The sequence below is a fragment of the Notolepis coatsorum genome (genome assembly GCF_963971535.1).
Source record: "Notolepis coatsorum genome assembly, chromosome: 2".
NCBI lineage: Eukaryota > Metazoa > Chordata > Actinopteri > Aulopiformes > Paralepididae > Notolepis > Notolepis coatsorum.
This window is the reverse complement of record NC_140166.1, coordinates 170877702-170900216: the sequence shown is the minus strand read 5'-3', so window position 1 is coordinate 170900216 and position 22515 is coordinate 170877702. Positions and strand designations below refer to the sequence as shown.

The window sequence follows — 22515 nt, the reverse complement described above, 5'->3', positions numbered from 1 at the left end:
GTTAAACGTGTCATCTATCCCGTGACAGCTTGTTTACTTGCTGCTGCTGCGTTTAAGTAGACGCGTGGTTATTAAAGACGTATTGTTTTTTTTAAAGAACGTCTTTAGTGAGACAGATTAGTCAACGGAATCGTTGCCTGCTGTCGCCAATATAAATCAAAGTTGAAAAAATACCGACTACACCATTTGTGACATGCACATTTTTTATTTCACGATACAATCAGTGCTGCATCATCATGCCAAATAAAACGTGAACACATAGAACAAGTAGGTACAATAGAATAGTAAAATTGCTTTAATAGGAATAAGACTATTACAGTAAAGTAGGTTCATAAGGCACTCCTTCACAATGAGAAATGGTGAAACGCCAACACACGCACGCAGGCGCGCACGCACACACACACGTGAATTAAGTGTATCTTGCAGTTCTAAAATGATCCATAGCATGAATGAGTGACCTTTTGGCCAGATCATTGAACCTATGTTTACAAAGTCACACCAATTCTTCCAATAAACAGTTAGTATATTTGTTCATTTAGTGAATTTATAGACACAACGCACAACAGAAGAACAGGATTTTGTACATTAATCTAACAGACTCTATACAGATACAGGAGAAGTAGCTCAAGGATTCCCAATCCTTCTCACGTCAAGGCCACCCAAATAGATACGTATAAGGACCACAGGACCACATTTAATAGCATTCTTGTCCCACGGACACCCGTCTGAGAAGATATCTGACCTTAAATATGCTTTAGATATTTTGTTGTTCAATAGGATTAGATATACCATACGAATTGCGTAAGTGTAGGTGGGGTAGGTAGATAACAGTGGAGACAGTGAAACCTATTATCAAAATAAAACCCTATTATGTTATCTCAGTGTGCTATGAATAAAATGACTGTGATTAAACTATTCTACATTTTGCAGGGGGACCGACCCTCTTCAAAGACCACCATACAGGCTCCAATTTGGCAACTACTGAACTATAGCTCACAGAACATAATCCAATGAATGTGTCCGAACAACACTACTGTCACACCACCATAACTATAAACAATAACTATAACCATAAACATGCATTGTTTCTCAAGCATACCTAACATTTTGGCTGATTCTCATCATCACGTGGCAACACTGATAATGTAAATACTTAGAATGTTATAGATAACTCTACAGCATATTTGTCATCCTATGTGTGTGTGCGTGTGTGTGTGTGTGTGTATCCATGGGGCATTGAGTCATTTATAACCACTAGGGGCAGTGCAAGCATTTATAAAAAAGAAAAAGAAAAAAAAATACACGGTTGTCCTGTGTCTTCAAGACTTCAACCGTAGGTATTCGTTTAAAAAGGAATGTAAACTTCATCAGGGACATGGCTATGGAGGCACCAGAGGTGGCCAACTATTAAGCAAATGATTTAGATGATCTAGTAAATGACCATTTTAACAATACCACACATTTTAAGAATGCACATGTTCTTGCTGTGTCCAAGGACAGTTCAGTCAATATTTGTGAACACACACCACTCACCCCTAAAGCTGTAAATCAGAGGTTTCTATGGAGAGAACCCACCCAATCAGTGATGTAACTGGGATGTAGAAATATAGGGCTGCTCCATAGACAATGCCTGGTGTTCTGACTTTTCTGAGGCCATAACAATGCTGTCAAATAAACACATCATTTTATGGCCTCATAAAGTCAGAGCCCCAATCATTGTCTATATGGTGAAGCCATTTACATTACAGACTGGACGCTTCTCTCTCTGGTTTCTAGCTTTAGGAGAGAGTGGTGCGTGTGTTCACAAATACCGACTGAACTGTCTCGGGGGCACGGGAAGAACATCATGTGAATTCTTAAAAAGGGGTGGTATTCCCCCTGTGTGTGTGTGTGTGTCAAAATATTAGGCGACCTTTAATAATAAATAGACACTCTAGCAATGTGGAGGCAAATCCATGCTGTCTATGAAAGTACCGGTGTTGTTCGTCAGTGTACGCCCAGTGCAAAACTTCCGCAAGTGTAAACAAAACAACAATCAAACAAACAAACAAAGCAGTGGACGCTCCCGTGAAGAGTTGTTTCTACTATGCTGGTGGTGTGAGAGAGAGACACCCGGCTTGTCCTTTAGTCCAGAAAGGGTTGTGATCGTCATCGCCACGCTTCCTCACTTATCCCGGAGAAGGTAGAAGACCACAGCCTTCATGTAGTGTCCGCAGGCACAAGCGGCAGACACCAGCCAATGAGAACGGAAGCTGGGGTCGGTATTCACCACACATTTAGTTACGTCCGCCTGTAGGGGAAATGGAGGCAGACGTTAAACATGAGTTATTAAAATGTAACATTAAAAAAAAGGCCAAGCTCTTTAAAGTGGAGTCTACAATAGCAGCAACGTAAGTCAATTATCAGTCGTAAGTCGGACAGACTGGTGTGCACCGGGCTTTATTTGGGAGGAATCATGGTGATTTTGTTCACGTCAACTCTACAGGCATCCTTGGAATTAATTGATCATAATAATAATAATAAATATGACAATATTTGTATGATAGAAGAAATTTGTTTTCCATTTACAGTCATGCCTCAAGAGGCATCGTGATGTCCGAAAATAAATAAAAACACTACACCAACACTGCAAATGACAGTGGATAAATAAATAAGAACTAAAAAGTGGAGTCTACAATAGCAGCAACACAATTCTCATATTATCACTGACTCAATACCACATAATTAGCAATAATATACAGCAATATCAATATGTTCTCTTACTTGTTCGGGCCTTGAGCATAAAATCAAAGCATCCTGGAAAATAGCATAGATACAACCAATAACCGAAAACTATAGCAACATAGTTCACAGACTTTTGAGCTGGGGTCAAAGTGCTTCATGCAACAGAGTTACTGTTGGCCTTGTCTGTACCAGTATTTCCTGTCACAGGGAGTCAGTTCTACTAAGTCTGATTCTAGAATAAATGGTGGATCTAAAGAGGAAGAACCATGTAAATCCATTTTAAGTTTTCAGATAAAAAAAAATTTCAAACCCAATTCAAGTAATAATATAATAATAATAATAATAATAATAATAATAATAATAATAATAATAATAATAATAATAATAATAATAATAATAATAATAATAATAATAATAATAATAATAATAATATTTAAAAAGTAAATACATTTCTATTTTGTCACTCTCTATCATCAACTGATACATGCTATAGTGAGTCTACCTATAGCCTACCCACTTCATGAATGCTTTTCCTTTTGCTGTTCTTGGCTGTTCTAAACACTGGTGTATGGTAGGACATTCCTGGGAAAATTAATAGAAGACTAACTCAGTAGTTAGCATGCGTTTTCTAAATGGAAAGCAAGTCAATAGTGCAAAAATGCAACAGCAATGATCACTTATGAATGAATTAAATCAAGTTTATTTTTGAACATGTACTTCTCCATATTTCTCCAAACAAATCACAATATATTGTTCCGTCAAACCAAACAATCATAACAAATTAAAAAACATAAAAAGGAATTAAACAAAAGGTCAAGAGCAATGTGTTTGGTTAGCAGAAATGTCCAAAAAGTAGAGGGAAGCTAAGCTTATTGATCCCTACCCCCTTACATTTATGTTTGTTCTTCATTAATTTGACTAGATATAACATAATTCAGTATATTACAATATAGAATATACTTATCACCAATAGATGTCGCCAAAACTATAAATACAAACTACAAACAAAAAAATACAAATGAGGATCTTACCAAGTTAAGATGGTAAGTTAAGAGTTTTGTGTACATTCATAGTAAAAGACAGTAGTGATTGAGTACTTTCGGGTGACATATCTCACAAAAAATTATTTGGATTGTAGATGGGCTGTCAAAACGTATGGTTCCTACTTCCTAGTCGTGTCCTTGCTTTGACAACATCCTGGGAAACTATGGTAAGATGATATCAAACTAACCCACAAATATGCGATTTCAAAGCCAAAGCCCACAATGTAATCTCAACAATGCAACATATTACTTTTACAGTTGGTTTAAGATTGTTAGAGCCGATAAAATAGATAGCACTGTGAAACTTGATTCAAGCTTTATTCCACTTAATCCGCTTCTTGTCAAGAATAATTTAATTCATAAGATGTGTATGCACTAAGGTAGACACAGGGTTGGGCAGTAACTCTATTAAATCACAACAATTTGATACAAATATAAATGTAATCCATTACTGTTACTGGGGGGGAAATACTGTAATCATATTACCTGATGAATTCCTCAAAAATATGTTTGATGAGGAAAAATGCATTTAGCTTCAAAACAAACCTAATTTTACGCAACTGGAAACAATGGTTAGAGATGATAACACTAGAACCATTCAAACTACAGTCTATCAATCAGAATATATTGTCAGTTCAACTTAAAATTCTGTATATTTTGGAGGAAAAGTAATCAAGATAATACTATCATGTCGTCGCTGACACATCTGTGTTAACACTTTGAATGCCACTCATGGATTTTCTCGGGTTTACCCCCCGCGGGTTGAATGCCTATCACGAGAATACTCTGTTTTTTTTAATAATTTTTTTTATTAGCGATCTGAAATCATATTGCATCAAGCGAGCCTACCTTTGGAGATCCAGTCACCCCAGGCGCTCAGATGTGAAAAAAGCGCCCCTATCGTCTCCCAGATGGTAAATCACCCTTTTGGATTGGACTCAATGAAAGTGAATGGGAGAAAGGATTTCTGACTCCACATTTGACTTCTCACTGATGTAACCGGGGTCTACCAGAGTTCATTCTGGAGCCTTGGTGCCGCGGCAAATATGTGTTTTACTGTATACACGATGGATCAATCAAATGAGCGATTTTTTCGAATGGCGATCGGAAATTGGAATAAACCATTTGGATACCATCTGATCTCAGGTAAGGAATCTATGTTATCAGTCTTAGGATAATCAGACTCGTTTTCACGGATATATAAGCGTTTCCCCTATATGTGATATGGCTTTTTTGACTGTAAAAGCCATCAGGAAATAAGAGCAGCGATTATCAGCGCGCGGCACGAGCGTGCATGCGCACACATATACTATCGATTATCTAGCGTTTATTTGAAAACGATTCATAAATAGGCAGACAAATGACAACTTTCTAGAATATTCCAGTAAAAGACGATTATCATAGAATGTGTTGTTTTTTCCGCGAAAACTAGTGATTTTCAAAATGCTATCAAACTGAAATGAAGCGATAAAAAAACAATCTGCTTTGACAATGTTGACTGGAAAATGAGTCTTTGATAAGCGACGAGCAGATTAGACACATAGCCATAATTTAAAACATAGATTAGGCGATATTAACGTTAACATTGGAGTGGATTTGGAGACTAATCCAAGAGTACCTGAAAGTTATCAGATTACGTTACTGAGTTGGACTAGTCAAATAGATTGTTACTGAGCTTTTTATTATAAACCTTGAAGGTAAACTTTAATGTATTACATTTCAACACCTTGCCCAACCTTGCTGTCATCACTTGAGGGGAAGAAATTAAGATTAGAAAAGAGGTCCCTCATGTATACAATGCATTGCCTTCCATTTTGGGACTCCCTACTTATCGACAAAACATGCCGACTTGGGGAAATCTAGCCTCCACAGGCAAACGGCAGAGAGACTAGATTAGTACCGCATGGTTATCTTTCATTATTTTATGTGCTCGATTCAGTCAGTCTTGTACAATAGCCTTTGTTTGCTTTTTATGCCTTGCCAACAGAACAGAACACAGACAAACGGCACTTTGTCAGAGCGTGTTTATTCTCCGTCCGAGCTCAAGGAGAGAACCATTATCTCTGCAGATCTTTATCACATGTTCTTGTAGCAATTTATAATAAAACGCAAGATACTTAGTGCCCTAGTTGTAAAGATAAGCGCTCAATGAAGAAACCCAATCCTATAGGCATATCCCGCATTTCATTGTATACTCGTATGCCGCGACAAATAAAACTCTTGACTTGACTTGAAAAGAGAGTCTAACATGCCTATGAATAATTATACTATGGAACTACAGTACACACTACAACTATATTACATGGCCCATAACAGCCCCCAAACAGCATTGCCAACTTCAACAGACCCATTGTGAGAGCTCCAGGTAGTAACAATGCTACATACCCTACCACATGGCTCCATGACCACAACCCAAGTGTAGATAAGACAGGCAGTGTGAGAGCAGCGTATCACCAGGTTGCTGGTGTTTCGTCAAGTTAGTCCTTATGTCAAAAAAAGACCTCTTCCCGATAACAATATCACACATGAAACCGCAACAACAGAGAAGGAAATCAATACTTTTAACCTTTTGTTTACTTTGTTTGGCCCCCAGCTGATATTATATCTCCTCAACCAAATCCAATGACCATGTTTCTTTGCAGCCTTTCTCAAACTCTGTCCACAGATCCCCCAACTCCCCCAGTGGTGATATACAGGTAGTCTATCGTGCTGCGAGCCCTCTGCATCCCGCTTCTATCGGACAAACCCTGGCTTTCCATCCTCACTGTTTCTGCTGCTGCTGCCAAACCTTCATATCTAAGCTTTTTCCTCTCATTCCTTCCACTGAATCCGCACAGGGAGCCATCAATTCTATAAAATAAACTATCTGCTGACTTGTAGACCATAACACTAGGTCTGGCCTCAAGTCGGTGCTAACTATTTAAGATTATATTATACTGTTGTACATGCTATCATACAGAGTATATGGGTAGACAGTGAAAGCTGTGTTATAATTAAATCCTAACAGTAAGAGGGCTAAGAGTGTAGGCATTGCTCTCTCGTACATTTACATTTTGTCCTTTAGCGGACGCTTTTATCCAAAGCGACTTACAAGTTTTGTACGACAAGTCAGTAGGAAGGGTACAACTCTATCAGCTGAGTAACAATGTTCATCAAAGTGTTCAGACTTGAGTGCTACAGTGTTGTTGAGTGTATGTTAGCATATTAGGAAGAGTGCATGAAAGTAAGAAGGTAATTTTATTTTTATTTTATTGATTGAAGAAGTGTGTCTTTAGTCGACGGTGAAAGATTGGTGGGGTTTCAGCTGTCCTAACTGTGGTGGGAAGTTCGTTCCGGAGCTCGGATTGGAGTGCTAACATTTTATTCATGGCTTAGTTGCTCAATCATTTGGAACACCTGTTGGCTAAATCAATACCTGGTCTCATGAGCAGGTTTTGAGGCAAACTATGAAATATGGCCTGCTGTAAAAAAAAATATATATATTTAAATATGGGAAATCTTTAAACCAAACAATGCAAACCTAATTATATGATAGCTGTCCTCTTCTGATATATGTGGGTTTAATGTAACTGTTATGTTTAAGCTGCATCTGTCACCCAGCATATCAATTACACATTGAGTTGGATTACGTACACTTCACTGTATTGATTTACAATGTCTTTCACAGTACTGCCCAAAAGTAAGGCCCACAGGTAAAATTCAGCCCTCCACAACATAATTGTATACCCTCCAATGGTTCCAGAGAATGCTGATATTCTATTTGGTTAATTTAGATGAAATGTAACTATCTTACTTTTTACATTTATTTAAATGATCCATGTCCAGTAGCAGTATTTGACCCACAGCCTCCAACATGTGTTACATTTAGAACTTTGACCCTACATGTCAACAAGTCTGGTCACCCCTGATCTACATTTCTTATCTAAAACAAACACTCTTGCTTACAGAATAAAGCTTTTTTTGTTGGAGGTGAACATTTTCATTACATCATCCTCAGAGTTGTGCCACATACCCAGACTCGCACATGCATGCACACACACACAATTGTGACAAGTGAATGAGCAGACAATGGGGTTCCTCTTACCCAGCCCCCTCTCCTTTTCAACCAGGAGGTCAGACTCTTGCGTACAAACTCCCCCATGCAGTCGACTATGGTATGGACCATGGCTGGGTGGCCATGCCTCACGCAGTCCACTGCCAAGGCCCCTGCCACAGCGTAGAGAGACACCACCTTTCCCCATGTCACGCCTGAGAGAGAGAGAGAGAGAGAGAGAGAGAGAGAGAGAGAGAGACGGAGAGAGAAAGGGAGATAGATGGAGAGAAATGCAAAGTACATCACTACACACCTCACACAGCCTCATGATTTTAATGTTTTACTCAAATCGAAGGTTTACATTCATGTCACGCTCAGGATGGAATACCTTTCCGCCCTGTTCCATGGAAAGGAATCCCATCCTGAGCGTGACATGAGAGCAAAATAGCCACTGTGTGAATATGGTCTATGGTTCTCTATGGCGTGAGTAGGTTTAACAATCCTAAGGAGCATGAGACGCATCCAAACTCCAGACGTAGAACTTCAAAAACACATGGGTGTCAATCTGAAAACTAGGCAGTTTTTCCTGAATCCCTCGAAAAGTTGACCCGCGGGTAACCTCGTTCCCAGTTTTATCTCCTCCATGAGATAAAGCCTGGTAAAGAACTACTGCCGAAAGTGTGTATGGGGTAGAATTTCCGGTGTATGTACTTCCCCTGGAAGCTGCCTCCGAACGGACCAAACTTTTCCCGAATCCTGTCGACAAACAAGCTAGAATGTCCCGGTCATGTAGTAAATTCTTCAGGCAAAGCCGTTGCAGTGGCTTAAACGAGGAAATATTGTGCACACGTTTCTATAATTGTTTTGTCGAAACCGGAAAGCCTGTAGCCTGTACTTCCTGTACTTCCGTTTACACATTTTAGGAGGCATATCTTTACCAGCCTAACCCGCGGGGGGCTAAGAGGTGGGCCTGACAGCAGCCATACGTGAATTCAACTGACTGTACATTACAGAATGGATGCTCAAAGGTTTTTTACGCAATGACCCATTTATGTATAATCATTACAGATTCATAACGGTAAGCAATTATACTGTATGAGATCATTTGTGGATTTAGGGGGTGCGTGACAAAGCCTAAGCAGTGGAGCGGCTCTGATATTTCTGTGGGATTAGAGAGAATGCTTCAGGGTGTGAATGTCTCTGCCAGCAGATCTCTTCTAAAGGGGGCGAGGGCAGAGTTATATAACCCCGGCAGCAGCAGCGAGCAGGCATTAGGCCGACATGCCGAAACCCCCACAGAGAAGAAAAGCCAGGCTCAGGACTCGTGCTGCAACAGTGATACATTATTCCTTATTAGATCAGTCAGCAGACTATCTATCAAACTTAATCCACATGTTTTAAGTAACATACTTTTATGTACTTGCGTGCCATTTTAGGTCACAGCCTGAGACTCTCTTGCAAAGTGTTTAGATACCCCACGCATACACAAACATCATTTCCATCCATCTTGGAGCCGTGCTCCTCACTTTTTTGTTCAAATATTCAGACATTGTATTTATGTGTTTCTCTGCTTAATGAAGTGTTTCTTCCTCAGAAACTAAACGATGAAATCAGATATAAGTGGGCTATTGTAACATGTTAGCGATTTGCGTTAAAGTTTATGACTTTCATTTTCACTTTTCTTCAAGACGTAGCTGACAATGCATTGTTGGATTTCTGAACATTCAAAGTTTTAGTTAAAGGTGCTATTTGTAAGATTTTCAATTGTTTGGAATGAGGATTATGTACACTTAACCACATACAAATGATGTGGTAAGCTGCCTCCTTATACTATATAATTATTGGAATGGAATTTTGGAACCTATGGAACCCATTCTGGCTGGTCCCTAAGGTCCTTCAAGTTTTCTCTGAACACGGTAAATCTGCATTTTGCTATGATGCCCCCTATAGCTCATGGAATGAACTCCAACAGTCCTTAAAGCTTAAGATTCTCCCTTCTGTTGCAGAGTTTAAGACCTTGATCTCCAACCTTTGGCAATCAAGTTGTACGTGTTTTAATTGATTTGTTATCCTTGCTTTTGTCTACCATCGTCTTGTTGTCTTATTGTTATGATTTTATATGCTGTGTAATTTTATCCTTATTTCTGCATGTGAACTCGACATGACTAAGTGAGGGAAGCCTCAGTTGCCTTTTGAGTTCAAATAAAGGCTTGAAATGAAACATTCCAGATCTAGTTAATCCTGGTAACAAATGTGTGCATTACGTACCAACATCAGAACATTGTGCTTAATACAGACCTACTGCATTATACATCGTTTTTTTTGTTTTTTTTATTATCTTTTTCCCCCTCCTTTTTCCGATTTTTCTCCCATCCCACTGTTAGTCATTATGCCAATTCCCAACCCCCTTCCTGGTTGTTGCGCACTTTCCCCTACTGTTGGTCCGAGAGGCCGGAGACTGTCACATGCTTTCCTCCGACACATGTGCAGCCAGCTGGCAGCCAGCCTGGCCGCGCAGATTCTCACTGGGAGAGTGTAACGTGTGGGAGGTCGCACTACCTCTCACCAGATCCTACCTTCGCTGAGCAGGTGCTCCGACCGAACTGTAGGGGTCGCTGTCCACAACGCCCAGGACCCACCCACGGCTCCCCTCCCCCTAACTCAGCCAAACGAGTTAGTATAGCGATCAGCCCGAGCCAAGGCAATGCTGACTCTTCGGGAGTCGAGACCGCAGCCTCTTGCATTGGTGACGAGCACAATCTCCGCTATGCCACCTGACCGCCCATATACATACAGTTGATAAGTTGTGGTCCTGTGTTTGGTCAATGGTTAGAGCACGGCACTGACAATACCAGGGTTAGGGGCCCCCATAGAGGACACCAAATGACACAATACAATCACCTTCAACTTCATGTTTTTTAAGATTAGTATGTGCATGGAGCGGCTGGGTAGCGCAGCGGACTAAGCGCTCGCCTACCACCGCAGAGACTCTGGGATCGAATCCAGCTGTCAGCGGTACCTCCGGCTTGGTCAGTCGTCCCTACTAACACAATTGGCAGTGTTAGCGGGTGGGAAGCCGGTGGGGTATGTATCCTGGTCGTTGTAAACAGCGACTCCTACTGGTCGGTCGGGGGCACCTGCTCAGCAGGGAAAAGATCTGGGGGAGGTAGTGTGATCCTCCCACGCATTACACTCCCCCAGTGAGAGTCCTCACTGTCAGGTGAAAAGAAGCGGCTGGCTGACTCCACATGTATCGGAGGAGACATGTGATAGTCTTCAACCCTCCCTAGGCCGGCAAGTGGGGGGAAAATGCACGCAACGACCAGGAAGGGAATTGGCATAACGAATAAATTGGGATGGGAGAAAAATATGGAAAAAGGGGGGGGGGGGGGGGGGGGGGGGAAAGATTAACCCTTTGATCGCCGGGGTTAAATTCATAATTTACCATCCCTCGCCAGCCCTATTTAACATGGAGAAGTTCCCCTTCTTTGCAGGGCTATAACTTTTTAAATTGTATTGCTAAATTGACATTACCATGGCCCATTCAAAGTCCTATATCTATTGTTCAGGGTGTAGCAACGTTATACTTTTTCATTCACATATTCATACTAAAATACGGTCTAAAGTATAAGTATGTTTTTATCGTTTTCTGCAGCTTTCTCCAGAACGTGATTTATAGCCCTAAATGCATTATATTGATGATTGTATACAGTTTGATAGCAATCGGCGCGAGATAAAAAATTTCAAATGGACGTACTTCTAGAAGTTACTATGTATGATCTGATGATGACCGGATGGGCGGGGGGTCGTTTATAATTCCGTGGGCAACGTTATATCATTCATCTAGTGTGGGTGATATGATCATTGGAGCAGTTAGTATAGAAGACATTACAAAATAACGCTGAAACTCACCGTAGCTTCCTCTCGCCGTTGGGAGATGAGCGTGGAACAGAATTTTTTCTATTATTGGATATAGAAATACCCGATCCATTTCCAGGTTGTATAATAGTATATACGTCCAAATCATGTTGTTTATCGAGTTATTGGCAACGGATCGATATCCATTGTGTCGAGCTCGAGTCCCGGGACCTATAGCGAGTGATCGGACCAAATTGAAATGAGCACCAACTTCCACTTCCCTGTTTCTTCCCTGGGCGATCTGCCGATCGGCCACCAGATGGCGCTCTTGAACTGTTAGAGAGTTGACAGGGGTTCACCAGTACATATAATGTCTCCGGGGGAGAAATATGATTTCGATCACAGATTTTTGAAATATTGATATCAAAGACGCTGTACAGCGTCATCGGCAGAATAAGCATGGCGGGGAATGACGTGTTTCAGCGTCAACGGCGATTAAAGGGTTAAAAAAATGATTAGTATGTGCATGTATGTACACAATCATAGCAACTACAAAACACATTTAGAATTTTAGACACTTTCTGTCTCAACTCCAGCCATTTGGCAATTAGGTCACAAAGTAGTTTTGGTTATAAGAATATGGCAGGACCCTTCACTGAGATCCTTTGCCTGGCCAGGCATAGCAGCAAGACCTTGTGGACAGAAGTACGACTTGTGTGGTCTGCTGTTCCCTGTAGAGCCCTCTCATGCATCGGACCAGTCTGTGGTCATAATCTACTGTTGCCCATGACTTCCTCCTCTCACTAGCTGACACTGACAGCCCTTTGTGCACGTTTATTGTTATTGACAGACAAATGCTCAAGTGCCAACTGAAACAATGGAGTGAGTTTGTAACGGATCCCGGTATTGAAAGTGCACGGCTGACAACTTACTGCTGGTAAAATCACTGTTTCATTTCTCTTTTTACATAGTATTACATTCCTGTTCTATATAAACAATCAAATTCCCACCGTAAGAGCTATGGCCTCATACGGGTCCATTAAACCTTGTTGTTTTGCGTATTTCTTGTCTAGGTTCAACTGAACTGCCAAACTGTCAAAAGTGACAACTTAACCACGGTTGCCTCGCAACACGGCGACACTGTTTTCAAAATAAAGGTCACATACACATACATAGGCTTCTATCAATTCTAATAATAAAAGTCCTAGATATTATAAACAATGGAGATGATTTCTACCTCTCTATTATGGTCAATTGACCAAATGGGGGGAAATAATGCATGAATTTAGTCTACGCTGTATTTTGCACTGTCTGAAGAGACCATTTAGTTTGAGGCCTAAGTACCTCTGGAGTAGAGTGCTTTGTTATTCCCAGAGGAATACGGTTCATGGGTGAAGTGAACTCCCTGGGCGGGGCTCTATAACTGTCTGTAACAATCACTCACTTGAGGAACTTTTCTTTTTGCCTAATATAGGCCAGACATGTTAACCACGCCAACTTCGTTCCTGAAAAGGGGAAGATAGCCAAAAAAAAGTTTTTAGTCTCTAACCAACTTGGGGCTTTAAGGAGTGTGGGACTTTCTATATAGCCTCCAGTATGCATCTGAGGTATGGGTAGATTAAAATGTAATGGTTGATGATGTTTCTCTCCCCGTCTCGCTCTCTCTCTCCCCCACTTTAAAACACTTTCAGAGCCCAAGCTTAATTCCTTCTTACCCCCTTGAATGCCCAGCACCACGTCAATGTTAACGTTAATATCGCCTAATCTATGTTTTAAATTATGGCTATGTGTCTAATCTGCCCGTCGCTTATCAAAGACTCATTTTCCAGTCAACATTGTCGTAGCAGCGATTGTTTTTTATCGGTTCATTTCCGTTTTCTAGCATTTTGAAAAGCACTCGTTTTCACGGAAAAAAGAAGACATTCCATGATAATCGCCCTTTACTGGAATATTCTAGAACGTTGTCATTTTTCTGCCTATTTATGAATCGTTTTCAAATAAACGCTAGATTATCGATAGTATATGATACGCATGCACGCTCGTGCCGCGAGCTGAAAATCGTTTCTCCTATTTCCTGACGTCACGCACAGTCAAACAGCCATATCACATAGTAATCAAAAAGCTTATATCTCCGTGAAAACGGGTCTGATTATCCTAAGACTGGTAACATAGATTCCTTACCCGAGATCAGATGGTATCCAAATGGATTATTCCAATTCCTGATCGCCATTCGGAAAAATCGATCCTTTTATTGATCCACCGCGTATACTGTAAAAACACATAATCCCGCTGCTCTGAGGCTCCAGAGTGAAGCTGATCGACGCCGGTTGCATGAGTGAGAAGTAAAATGTGGAGTCCGTTTTTTTTTTCTCATTCATTTTCATTGAGTTCAATCCAAAAGGGTGAATTACCATCTGGGAGACGATAGGGGGCGCTTTTTTCACATCTGAGCGCCTGGGGTGGCTGAATTTCCAACGGTAGACTTGGTTGATGAAATATGAATTCAGATCGCTAATAAAATTTTAAAACGAATATTCTCGTGATGGGCATTCAACCAGCTGGGGGTAAACCCGAGAAAACTCGGGTTGGGCAATCAAAGTGTTAACACTTTGATTGCCTAAGGCTAAATTCATGATATACCATCCGTTGCCAGCTCTATTTAACATGGAGAAGTTCCCCTTTTTGCAGGGCTATAACTTTTTAAATTCTATTGCTAGATTGCCATTATTAGGGCCCATTCAAGGTCCTATATGTATTGTTCATGGTGTAGCAACGTTAAACTTTTTCATTCACATATTCATACTAAAATATGATCTAAAGTATAAGTATGTTTTCATCTCTTTCTGCAGCTTTCTCCAGAACGTGATTTATAGCCCCAAATGCATTATATTGATGATGAAATACAGTTTGATAGCAATCAGCGCGATATAAAAAATTCCAACTGGAAGTACTTCTGGAAGTTACTACACGTCATCTGATGTTGACCGGATGGGCGAGGGGGCGTTTATAATTCCGTGGGCAGCGTTATACCATTCATCTAATGTGGGACATATGTTCATCAGATCAGTTAGTATCGAACACGGAAATATTACACGGTAAAACTCACCCCAGTCTCCGCGGGCCGTTGGGCGATCAGCGTGGGGTAGACAGTTTTCCATTATGGGATGTAAAAATACCCGGTCCATTTCCAGGTTGTATAATGGTATATACGTCCAAATCATGTTGTTTATCGAGTTATTGGCAACGGATCGCTATGTATTGTGTCAAGATGGAGTCGCGGGAGCTATAGAGAGTGGCCGGAAGTAATGCGTCTCTACAATTCGTAGCCGCATTTCTGCAGACCCCTCTCTGATTGGTTGAGCTCCATTTCTGCAGACCCCTCTCTGATTGGTTGAGCGAAGCCCCTCTCTCATTGGTTTAGCTCGTCACGCCGTAAAAGGCGGATGTAATGATATCATATCAAGAAGATAAGCAGAAATGTACTACCAGATTCGCGTATAACGTTATTTATTTCGCGTGACTTCGCGGTTTATTCATAACGTTATGCATATTTCACAACACAGTCAGCTGTTAGAAACTGTACATTGTAACATTATATAACATAACGTTGTTATTTCGCGGTTTATTCACATAACATTATATTGTTTACACTGTCTTTCTTCTATTATAACCCTCCCAAATCATATTCAGAAAGTATCACAGAGACTTCTATTGACCAAGGAATTAGTTATTATTTCGCGGTTTATTCACATAATGTTATATTGTTACACTGTCTTTCTTCTATTATAACCCTCCCAAATCATATTCAGAAAGTATCACAGAGACTTCTATTGACCAAGGAATTAGTTATTATTTCGCGGTTTATTCACATAACGTTATATTGTTTACACTGTCTTTCTTCTATTATCAAATCATCAATCAAATCATATTCAGAAAGTTTATTATTGGTTTTTAATGACAAACCAATGTGTAAAGGCACACACAACATATTCCAGTTAACGGTATATTTAATGATTCGTTATGGCGTAATCAATACTTCCATGCGTATACATTGCGTTCGCGACCTCCATGTTTTGGGGCTATTCATCAGACAACTTGGATCCGGGATTCGGCTCCCATCCGTCGGGCAACAACTGTGGGTTTTCAGCCTCTCTCTCTGGAGCTTAACGGAGTTTCGACTCCTGGCTAGAGGAGCTTGTCGCGGCTCATGCGCATGCGCGCGCTCGGCCAATCAGAGAGGGGTCTGCAGAAATGGCCTCAACCAATCAGAGAGGGGTCTGCAGAAATGCGGCTACGAATTGTAGAGACGCGGAAGTAATATGGGTGAACAGCACTTCAGCCACATCACTTCCTGTTTGGCGCTTCTGCCGATCGGCCACCAGCTCTTGAACCGCTAGAGGATTGAGAGGAGCTCTGAACTGTGTGTGAAGGCTGCGGATGGAAAATATGATTCCGATCACAGATTTTTGAAATATTGATATCAAAGACGAGTTACGGCGTCTTCGGCAACTTGAGCATGGCGGGGAAGGACGCTTAAACTCGTCCTCTGGCAACTAAAGTGTTAATGAAAAGGTAAGTCTCATTGTATAAAAAAAATAAAAAAACGCGCCCTTCGTTAATCTTCATGGAGGCATCAGTCTTTCAAAGGAAATCAATCAACAGCTCCATAAAATCAGTTATACTGTAACATGTACTGTAAACTGTGGTGAATCAGTACTCGGAACATTCCTCTCATAAAGCCCCTCTACCTCCACTGGCTTTTAACTTTAACTAGCTTCACTCCACTGTGTTTGGCTGAAGCTCTGGACTTCCTCCTCTCTAATCATAACAAAAGGAGGGACATCCTTAAACGCATGAACATCCTCAATTACAAAAATGTGGTGACAAAACTCTTAGCAGAAGAAGATTACTAACACTCTGGGATAATATCCGTCAGTGAGTCTTTAATGTGTGGGCACGGCTGCCTGCTTTGTTGAACGATATTATCCAAGAATGCTGGTAATCTCCCTCTGCTATTGTACGTACTTATCTGGACCAAGCACCCGGATAGAGACTGTGCCATGAGTCTGAGCCGTGCTCACTATAGTAGAGCCTATATGGTCTCAATGGCAGGAGGCTAATAGATTTAGTTTCCCACAGGATATTGGGACACTGGCACATACTGTACGTATGAACAGCAGAAAGAACTGTACAAAATAAATGAAGAAATAAAAAGACCACACACAGCGATGTTAGTGTGCTATTCTATCACCTTGGGGAAATCATTGTCTGTCTGATGTCTGTCTGATCTGTAGTGGTGGGTCTGTCTGATGTCATGGTGGGTCTGTCTGATGTCATGGTGGGTCTGTTTGATGTCATGGTGGGTCTGTCTGATGTCGTGGTGGGTCTGTCTGATGTCGTGGTGGGTCTGTCTGATGTCGTGGTGGGTCTGTCTGATGTCATGGTGGGTCTGTTTGATGTCGTGGTGGGTCTGTCTGATGTCGTGGTGGGTCTGTCTGATGTCATAGTGGGTCTGTCTGATGTCATGGTGGGTCTGTCTGATGTCGTGGTGGGTCTGTCTGATGTCGTGGTGGGTCTGTCTGATGTCGTGGTGGGTCTGTCTGATGTCGTGGTGGGTCTGTCTGATGTCGTGGTGGGTCTGTCTGATGTCGTGGTGGGTCTGTCTGATGTCGTGGTGGGTCTGTCTGATGTCGTGGTGGGTCTGTCTGTCGTGGTGGGTCTGTCTGATGTCATGGTGGGTCTGTCTGATGTCGTGGTGGGTCTGTCTGCACAGTACATTTTGCAGAGTAAATTTAATTCAAACTGAGTACATTTTACTCAAACTCAAACTAAAATGTACTGTGTCTAGAATGTCGTGGTGAGTCTGTCTGATGTTGTGATGGGTCTGTCTGATGTCGTGGTGGGTCTGTCTGACTTACCTGTGGAGAATATGTCTGCAGCCACAGCCAGGAAGGCATCAGACACCACGTTCTCAGAGGCCACAGTGATGTTGAGCTGTCTGGCTACGTTACGGTAAATGTTGGGCCGTAGGTACTCCAACTCATCACCTGACCGAGACAAAACAGTTGTGATTGTTTTCACCAAAGCTACTGAAACACTGGACTCTCTGGTACTCAGCTGATAGAGTTGTGCCCTTCCGGATGACTTGTAAGTCGCTTTGGATAAAAGCGTCAGCTAAATGACTAAATGTAAATGTACAGTACATCTGCCTTGGCACTTTTGGGCACTGTTTCTAATGACCAATGACACAGGCATAGCAACACACAATGACACAAAGTAGGGTGAGACACATTTCAGTAATCTGAATTGTAATACTGTGTTAGTTACTGTTTGTGATCACGTGTTTGAAGATGAAAAAGGGGATTCGATAGTGAGGTAATAGATACAATCATCTTTCCCAAACTGAAATATGGTTTTAGCCTAGATATTGTTTATGCAATTTAAATAACAGTCTGTAAACAGCCTACAGTAAACATTTAACTTCATTTTCCATCTGAGGGCAAAGGCTACCTAATCCAAAGCAAAATTTAACTAATCTGATTAGGTACTGAGTTGAAGTAATCCATATCCATCCGATAACATTAGGCTATCAAGCGATTCAATTTTAATCAACGATGTGATATCTTAGTTTTTTTTTAAATAGTCCTTAACTTCGCATAGCTGGGTGGCTGTATTCTCTGTAAAAGTTTGTCAACCATGCGTTGTCAACATATTTAAAACGATCTGTTCCTTTTACTCATATAGAGGCAATTAAAACCCACACCGCGTAATTAAGACAAAATAACCTACCGAGCCAAAGAAGGACCGACGATATTTCCCCAAGAGTACCACCCGATGCCGACAGTCCATGGTCAGGTTTGGACCAGCCTATCCCGGCACGGTTCAGTCTGGAGTGGATGTAGTCCCTGCAGAGCGCCTTGGCCTGCGACACTATCTCCTTGTCGGTGGGTGAGCGGTCAAAAACTTCCATCACTTCGGCCGCGAAGACTGAGGAGCGGCGCAACATCTCCATGCCCCTCACGTCTCATCCGCGGCGGTGGACCGTATTGGTCGATCTCAACACCGCCTCCGCGTCACTCACCACCACCTCAATCGCCGTGTATGGTGGTCGTCCTTCACCAGCCAAACCTCCCCTTGGCAGGAGAAGAGTTTCTCAAGATACCGGCCGCTACATAATACAAACACGCGGATTAGTTGTGGTGATGGTGAACTCCTTTGAAGAACTAATACACTAAACTAACGTTGTCTGCGGTGTGCAAATGTGTTCTAGCTGGTCTCGTCTTACATTTTAGAATGTAGAATGTATATCTTTGTCACTGTGTATTCTTATTTTTGACTACCTACAGTGTGTTTATTGTGAGCAATCTGTGATGCTAAATTTCTCTCAGGATTAATAAAGTACTTGTATTCTATTATTATTCTATATTTAATCTATTCTTCAAATTCTATAATGCAGTTCACAAAAACGGAAATTTACTGGGCAAAGTAAATTACTGGGATAATTGTCAAACAAAGTCAACCATAGCCAATTAAGCTATTTGTGAGTTTATTTACAAGTTGGTAGGCTATAGGCCAGTAGAATATGGAATCCATAACATATATATCATGTAGGCGTAATTATTACACAGCATTGCAATTAAGTAACACACTCACCCGTGATTTTTGATGTTCCGATTAAAACAATCCTGTCATATGATGAACGTCAACCTTTTCCACATTGCTTACAATTACCCACCAGCGCTTCCGTTTGATCATTGAAGTGTATCATTGAAATGTAGTTGAAGGATTTCCCCCCATACACTATACCTCGTTACGCGCAAAGCTACAGTAGGCTACTATTCATTCCACTGCCTGGAAATGTGTCCTTCTAAGGACACCCATTCTGCAGCGCAAAGGCGGAGATAACGATATACCGAGGCCCCGCCTCAACCACTTTAATGGTCTCAGTCGACTGGAGATATTACTATTACTGTAACCACTGAACTGTAAATGGGAGGGGGCAAGCTGTTTTATGTCCATGTTACCTCTTTATACGATTGTGATCTTCCAAAAATAGGGCTGATCAAAAGCACAGACCACATCCATTGACCATTTTAGCTATTCTTCTGTGTGGATTGTGCAAGGCTCTGGTAAGACAACCCAAGTACCCAACCATTAGATAACGGTTATAATTCATGATACCAGGCTCACAAAGCCCATAACTCATAAAGGACAAGACGTTTTCATTGCTCTGTACACCCTCCTTGTTATGGGTATTCAGGGTATTCAACTGTCTGTTATGGAGCTGGTTCGATCCCTGGCAAGGACAGGAGGGTGTATTCCAGCTGTGAGCTGGCAACTGGAGGGCGGCTGGTATTATCTCTGCCAAAATGCCCATGAGCAAGGCACTGAACCCCAAAATTGCTACAGAGCCGCCACACTGCAGTCAACCCTGCTCCGATATCTCTGAAGAAAAGCATGTATAGGAGACTATATGTATCAATGAAAGATATGGCACCATTAGAAAATATCTAAATAACATACTACAATATCTAAAATACTTACAATATAAGTAAAGAGCTACATACGCTCATACATCATTTAACATGCAACGGCCCACATGTGGGCCCTCTTGAGGACGATTTTCCCACTGGCACTTTGGCGACCTCTTGTGGCTCGGCCCGGGTGTGCATATTTTTTAATACAATATATATATCGAATTAAAGCCCTATTTGTTGCCTGTCGATAGCCGTTTCAGGTGACAGTTGTTCTCGAGTTACATGCCATTCCCGACTCTTGAGCCTCTAACTCAGTCAATCATTTGGCGATCCCGAAAATGATTGGACAGGGTTGTAGCCAATGAGTGTGGCTTTCCAATGATACCCCAGGTGGGCATGTAGGAATCAGGGATCTAGGTGAAAAGTCACGAGCGAAAACAGGATGAGAAAAAACGCAGAATGAATTGAAGACTGAAGCAAAAGGAAACTAGGAACGCTACACAGTTTAAATTTGGACATGTACTACACAAGACTTCAGGCTATGGACTCAGGGTGTCTTTTCAGCCATACCAATTTTTGGGGAAATGTTTGGGGAAATACTACTACAGAAAAACGTGAGTAACAAGTTTTTCTACAACTCAAGTTCAGACCTATATCTATGTTACTCTTTTTGATTAGCACTAAAAGTGAATTATCTTTATTGTATCAGAAACTTCAGAATGTCCTCTTTCAAAAGAGACCAGGCTCATGCATATGCTATAAGTATAAAGTATTCTGGTTTGCACAAAAAAACTAAAACTAAAATGACCACTTTTGGGGGTGATTGTTAAGAGGTTAAAAACTGTAATTATTTTACACGGAGGCAACTGCAATCATTCATACTGATTCTGTATAATTCTAAAAGGACACCGTAGAATCATGTTGTTTTGACTACTCATCCGCTCCCTACAGTCCCACCTCCTACTCTGAAGCCTACACACTGTACGCAGTTGTTTGGGCTTGCCCAAGGAATGCCCTCGCATGGGATTTCCTTTGTTTATAGCTGCATATCAGATATCCAGGTCATTGTTTATAGATGAGTCAGCACTTCTTAAAATTGCCCCACTGTTGGGGCAAAAAAAAAAAAAACTTTAGTTCACTTTGATAAAATAAAAAGTATGTATTTATCATAAATACTTTTAATTCTGTTGTCATTCAAAGCAAACATTTTGTTTCATGTATCAACTGGATTGTTCAACTTCATCACCAGTGCAATGTACAGCAATTTTCTAACCAGTTACTCTTTCAACACAGCCATTTTGTGCCAAAATTATATTTCTTTAGACAAACTACTTCAAATGGCACAGGTGTCAAATCTTCAAAGGGTTTTGACCTAATGGATTAATGAAAAGCCAGATATCTCTATTCGTAGTGCTCGTGACGCGTTGTGCCTTTCCTACCAATATGGTGCAATGCCACAAACAGATTAATGGGTCTCATTCACCAATGGATTTACGACAAAAAGGGCTTTCTCTTAGGGCCATTTGAGACCTTTTCGGGCAAGACATGAATATAGACAATATATTATAATATAATATGAATTATATATGTTTTATTGGGACGGTTGGTGAATCCCAAAATTGGCCCGAAAAGGTCTCAAATGGCCCTAAGAGAAAGCCCTTTTTTTCCGTAAGTCCTTGGTACCCAATTGACCTTTTATTTGTTTATAACCACCTGTTGTTTGCCTACCAAGATGTCTGAACTGATGATGTAGTGGAATACAATGGATACACATCTATAGTGTTAGGTAGAATCTAGTGTAGACTTTACCTTCAAAAAGGGGGAAATCACATTTAACCATCTTAAAACAAGTTATTTTGAGCCCTGGCCCTAACCAGATTTTTCTATGAGTCTGGGGAAACTCCACTGTCAATAGTGAGGTGACAGGAGGCTGTTGTTCTTACTTGAGCAAACCTTTTCTGAGTTGAGCAATCATGTCTGTTGATTTTGTTCTATTATGCTGGGCAAACAGTTGACATGTTTGAATTCAAACTATTTACCAACCAGGTCACCGGTTTGAATTCAAACTATTTACCAACCAGGTCACCGGTTTGAATTCAAACTATTTACCAACCAGGTCACCGGTTTGAATTCAAACTATTTACCAACCAGGTCACCGGTTTGAATTCAAACTATTTACCAACCAGGTCACCGGTTTGAATTCAAACTATTTACCAACCAGGTCACCGGTTTTAATTCAAACTATTTACCAACCAGGTCAAATGTTTGAATTTCAAACTATTTACCAACCAATCACTCAGTTGTTAAGCTCGAGGTTTGAATGCAATGCAGTTGGGGTGCAGTCATGGATGAAATCAGGGATTTGCAACCTCTTAACACA

General features: G+C 41.1%; 1 protein-coding gene across 1 annotated transcript; it reads right to left on the bottom strand.

Annotated features, from left to right (window-relative positions):
- Positions 1-194: 194 nt before the first annotated feature.
- Positions 195-19494, bottom strand: boka (BCL2 family apoptosis regulator BOK a). Its single transcript, XM_084307990.1, has 5 exons — positions 19312-19494; positions 18448-18826; positions 17577-17705; positions 7852-8015; positions 195-2290 (listed from the first exon to the last, which is right to left on the bottom strand). The coding sequence occupies exons 2-5, from the start codon at positions 18668-18670 to the stop codon at positions 2165-2167; spliced, it is 642 nt and encodes a 213-aa protein (XP_084164116.1). The 5' UTR covers positions 18671-18826; positions 19312-19494; the 3' UTR covers positions 195-2164.
- Positions 19495-22515: the final 3021 nt, after the last annotated feature.

Excerpts from the sequence above, each read along its gene's own strand:
- boka (XM_084307990.1), bottom strand. The coding sequence starts at position 18,670 with ATGGAGATGTTGCGCCGCTCCTCAGTCTTCGCGGCCGAAGTGATGGAA. Across the intron at positions 8,016-17,576 it reads TGCAGACATATTCTCCACAG|GCGTGACATGGGGAAAGGTG; the intron begins GTAAGTCAGACA and ends TCTCTCTCTCAG. Across the intron at positions 2,291-7,851 it reads TGAAAAGGAGAGGGGGCTGG|GCGGACGTAACTAAATGTGT; the intron begins GTAAGAGGAACC and ends TTTCCCCTACAG.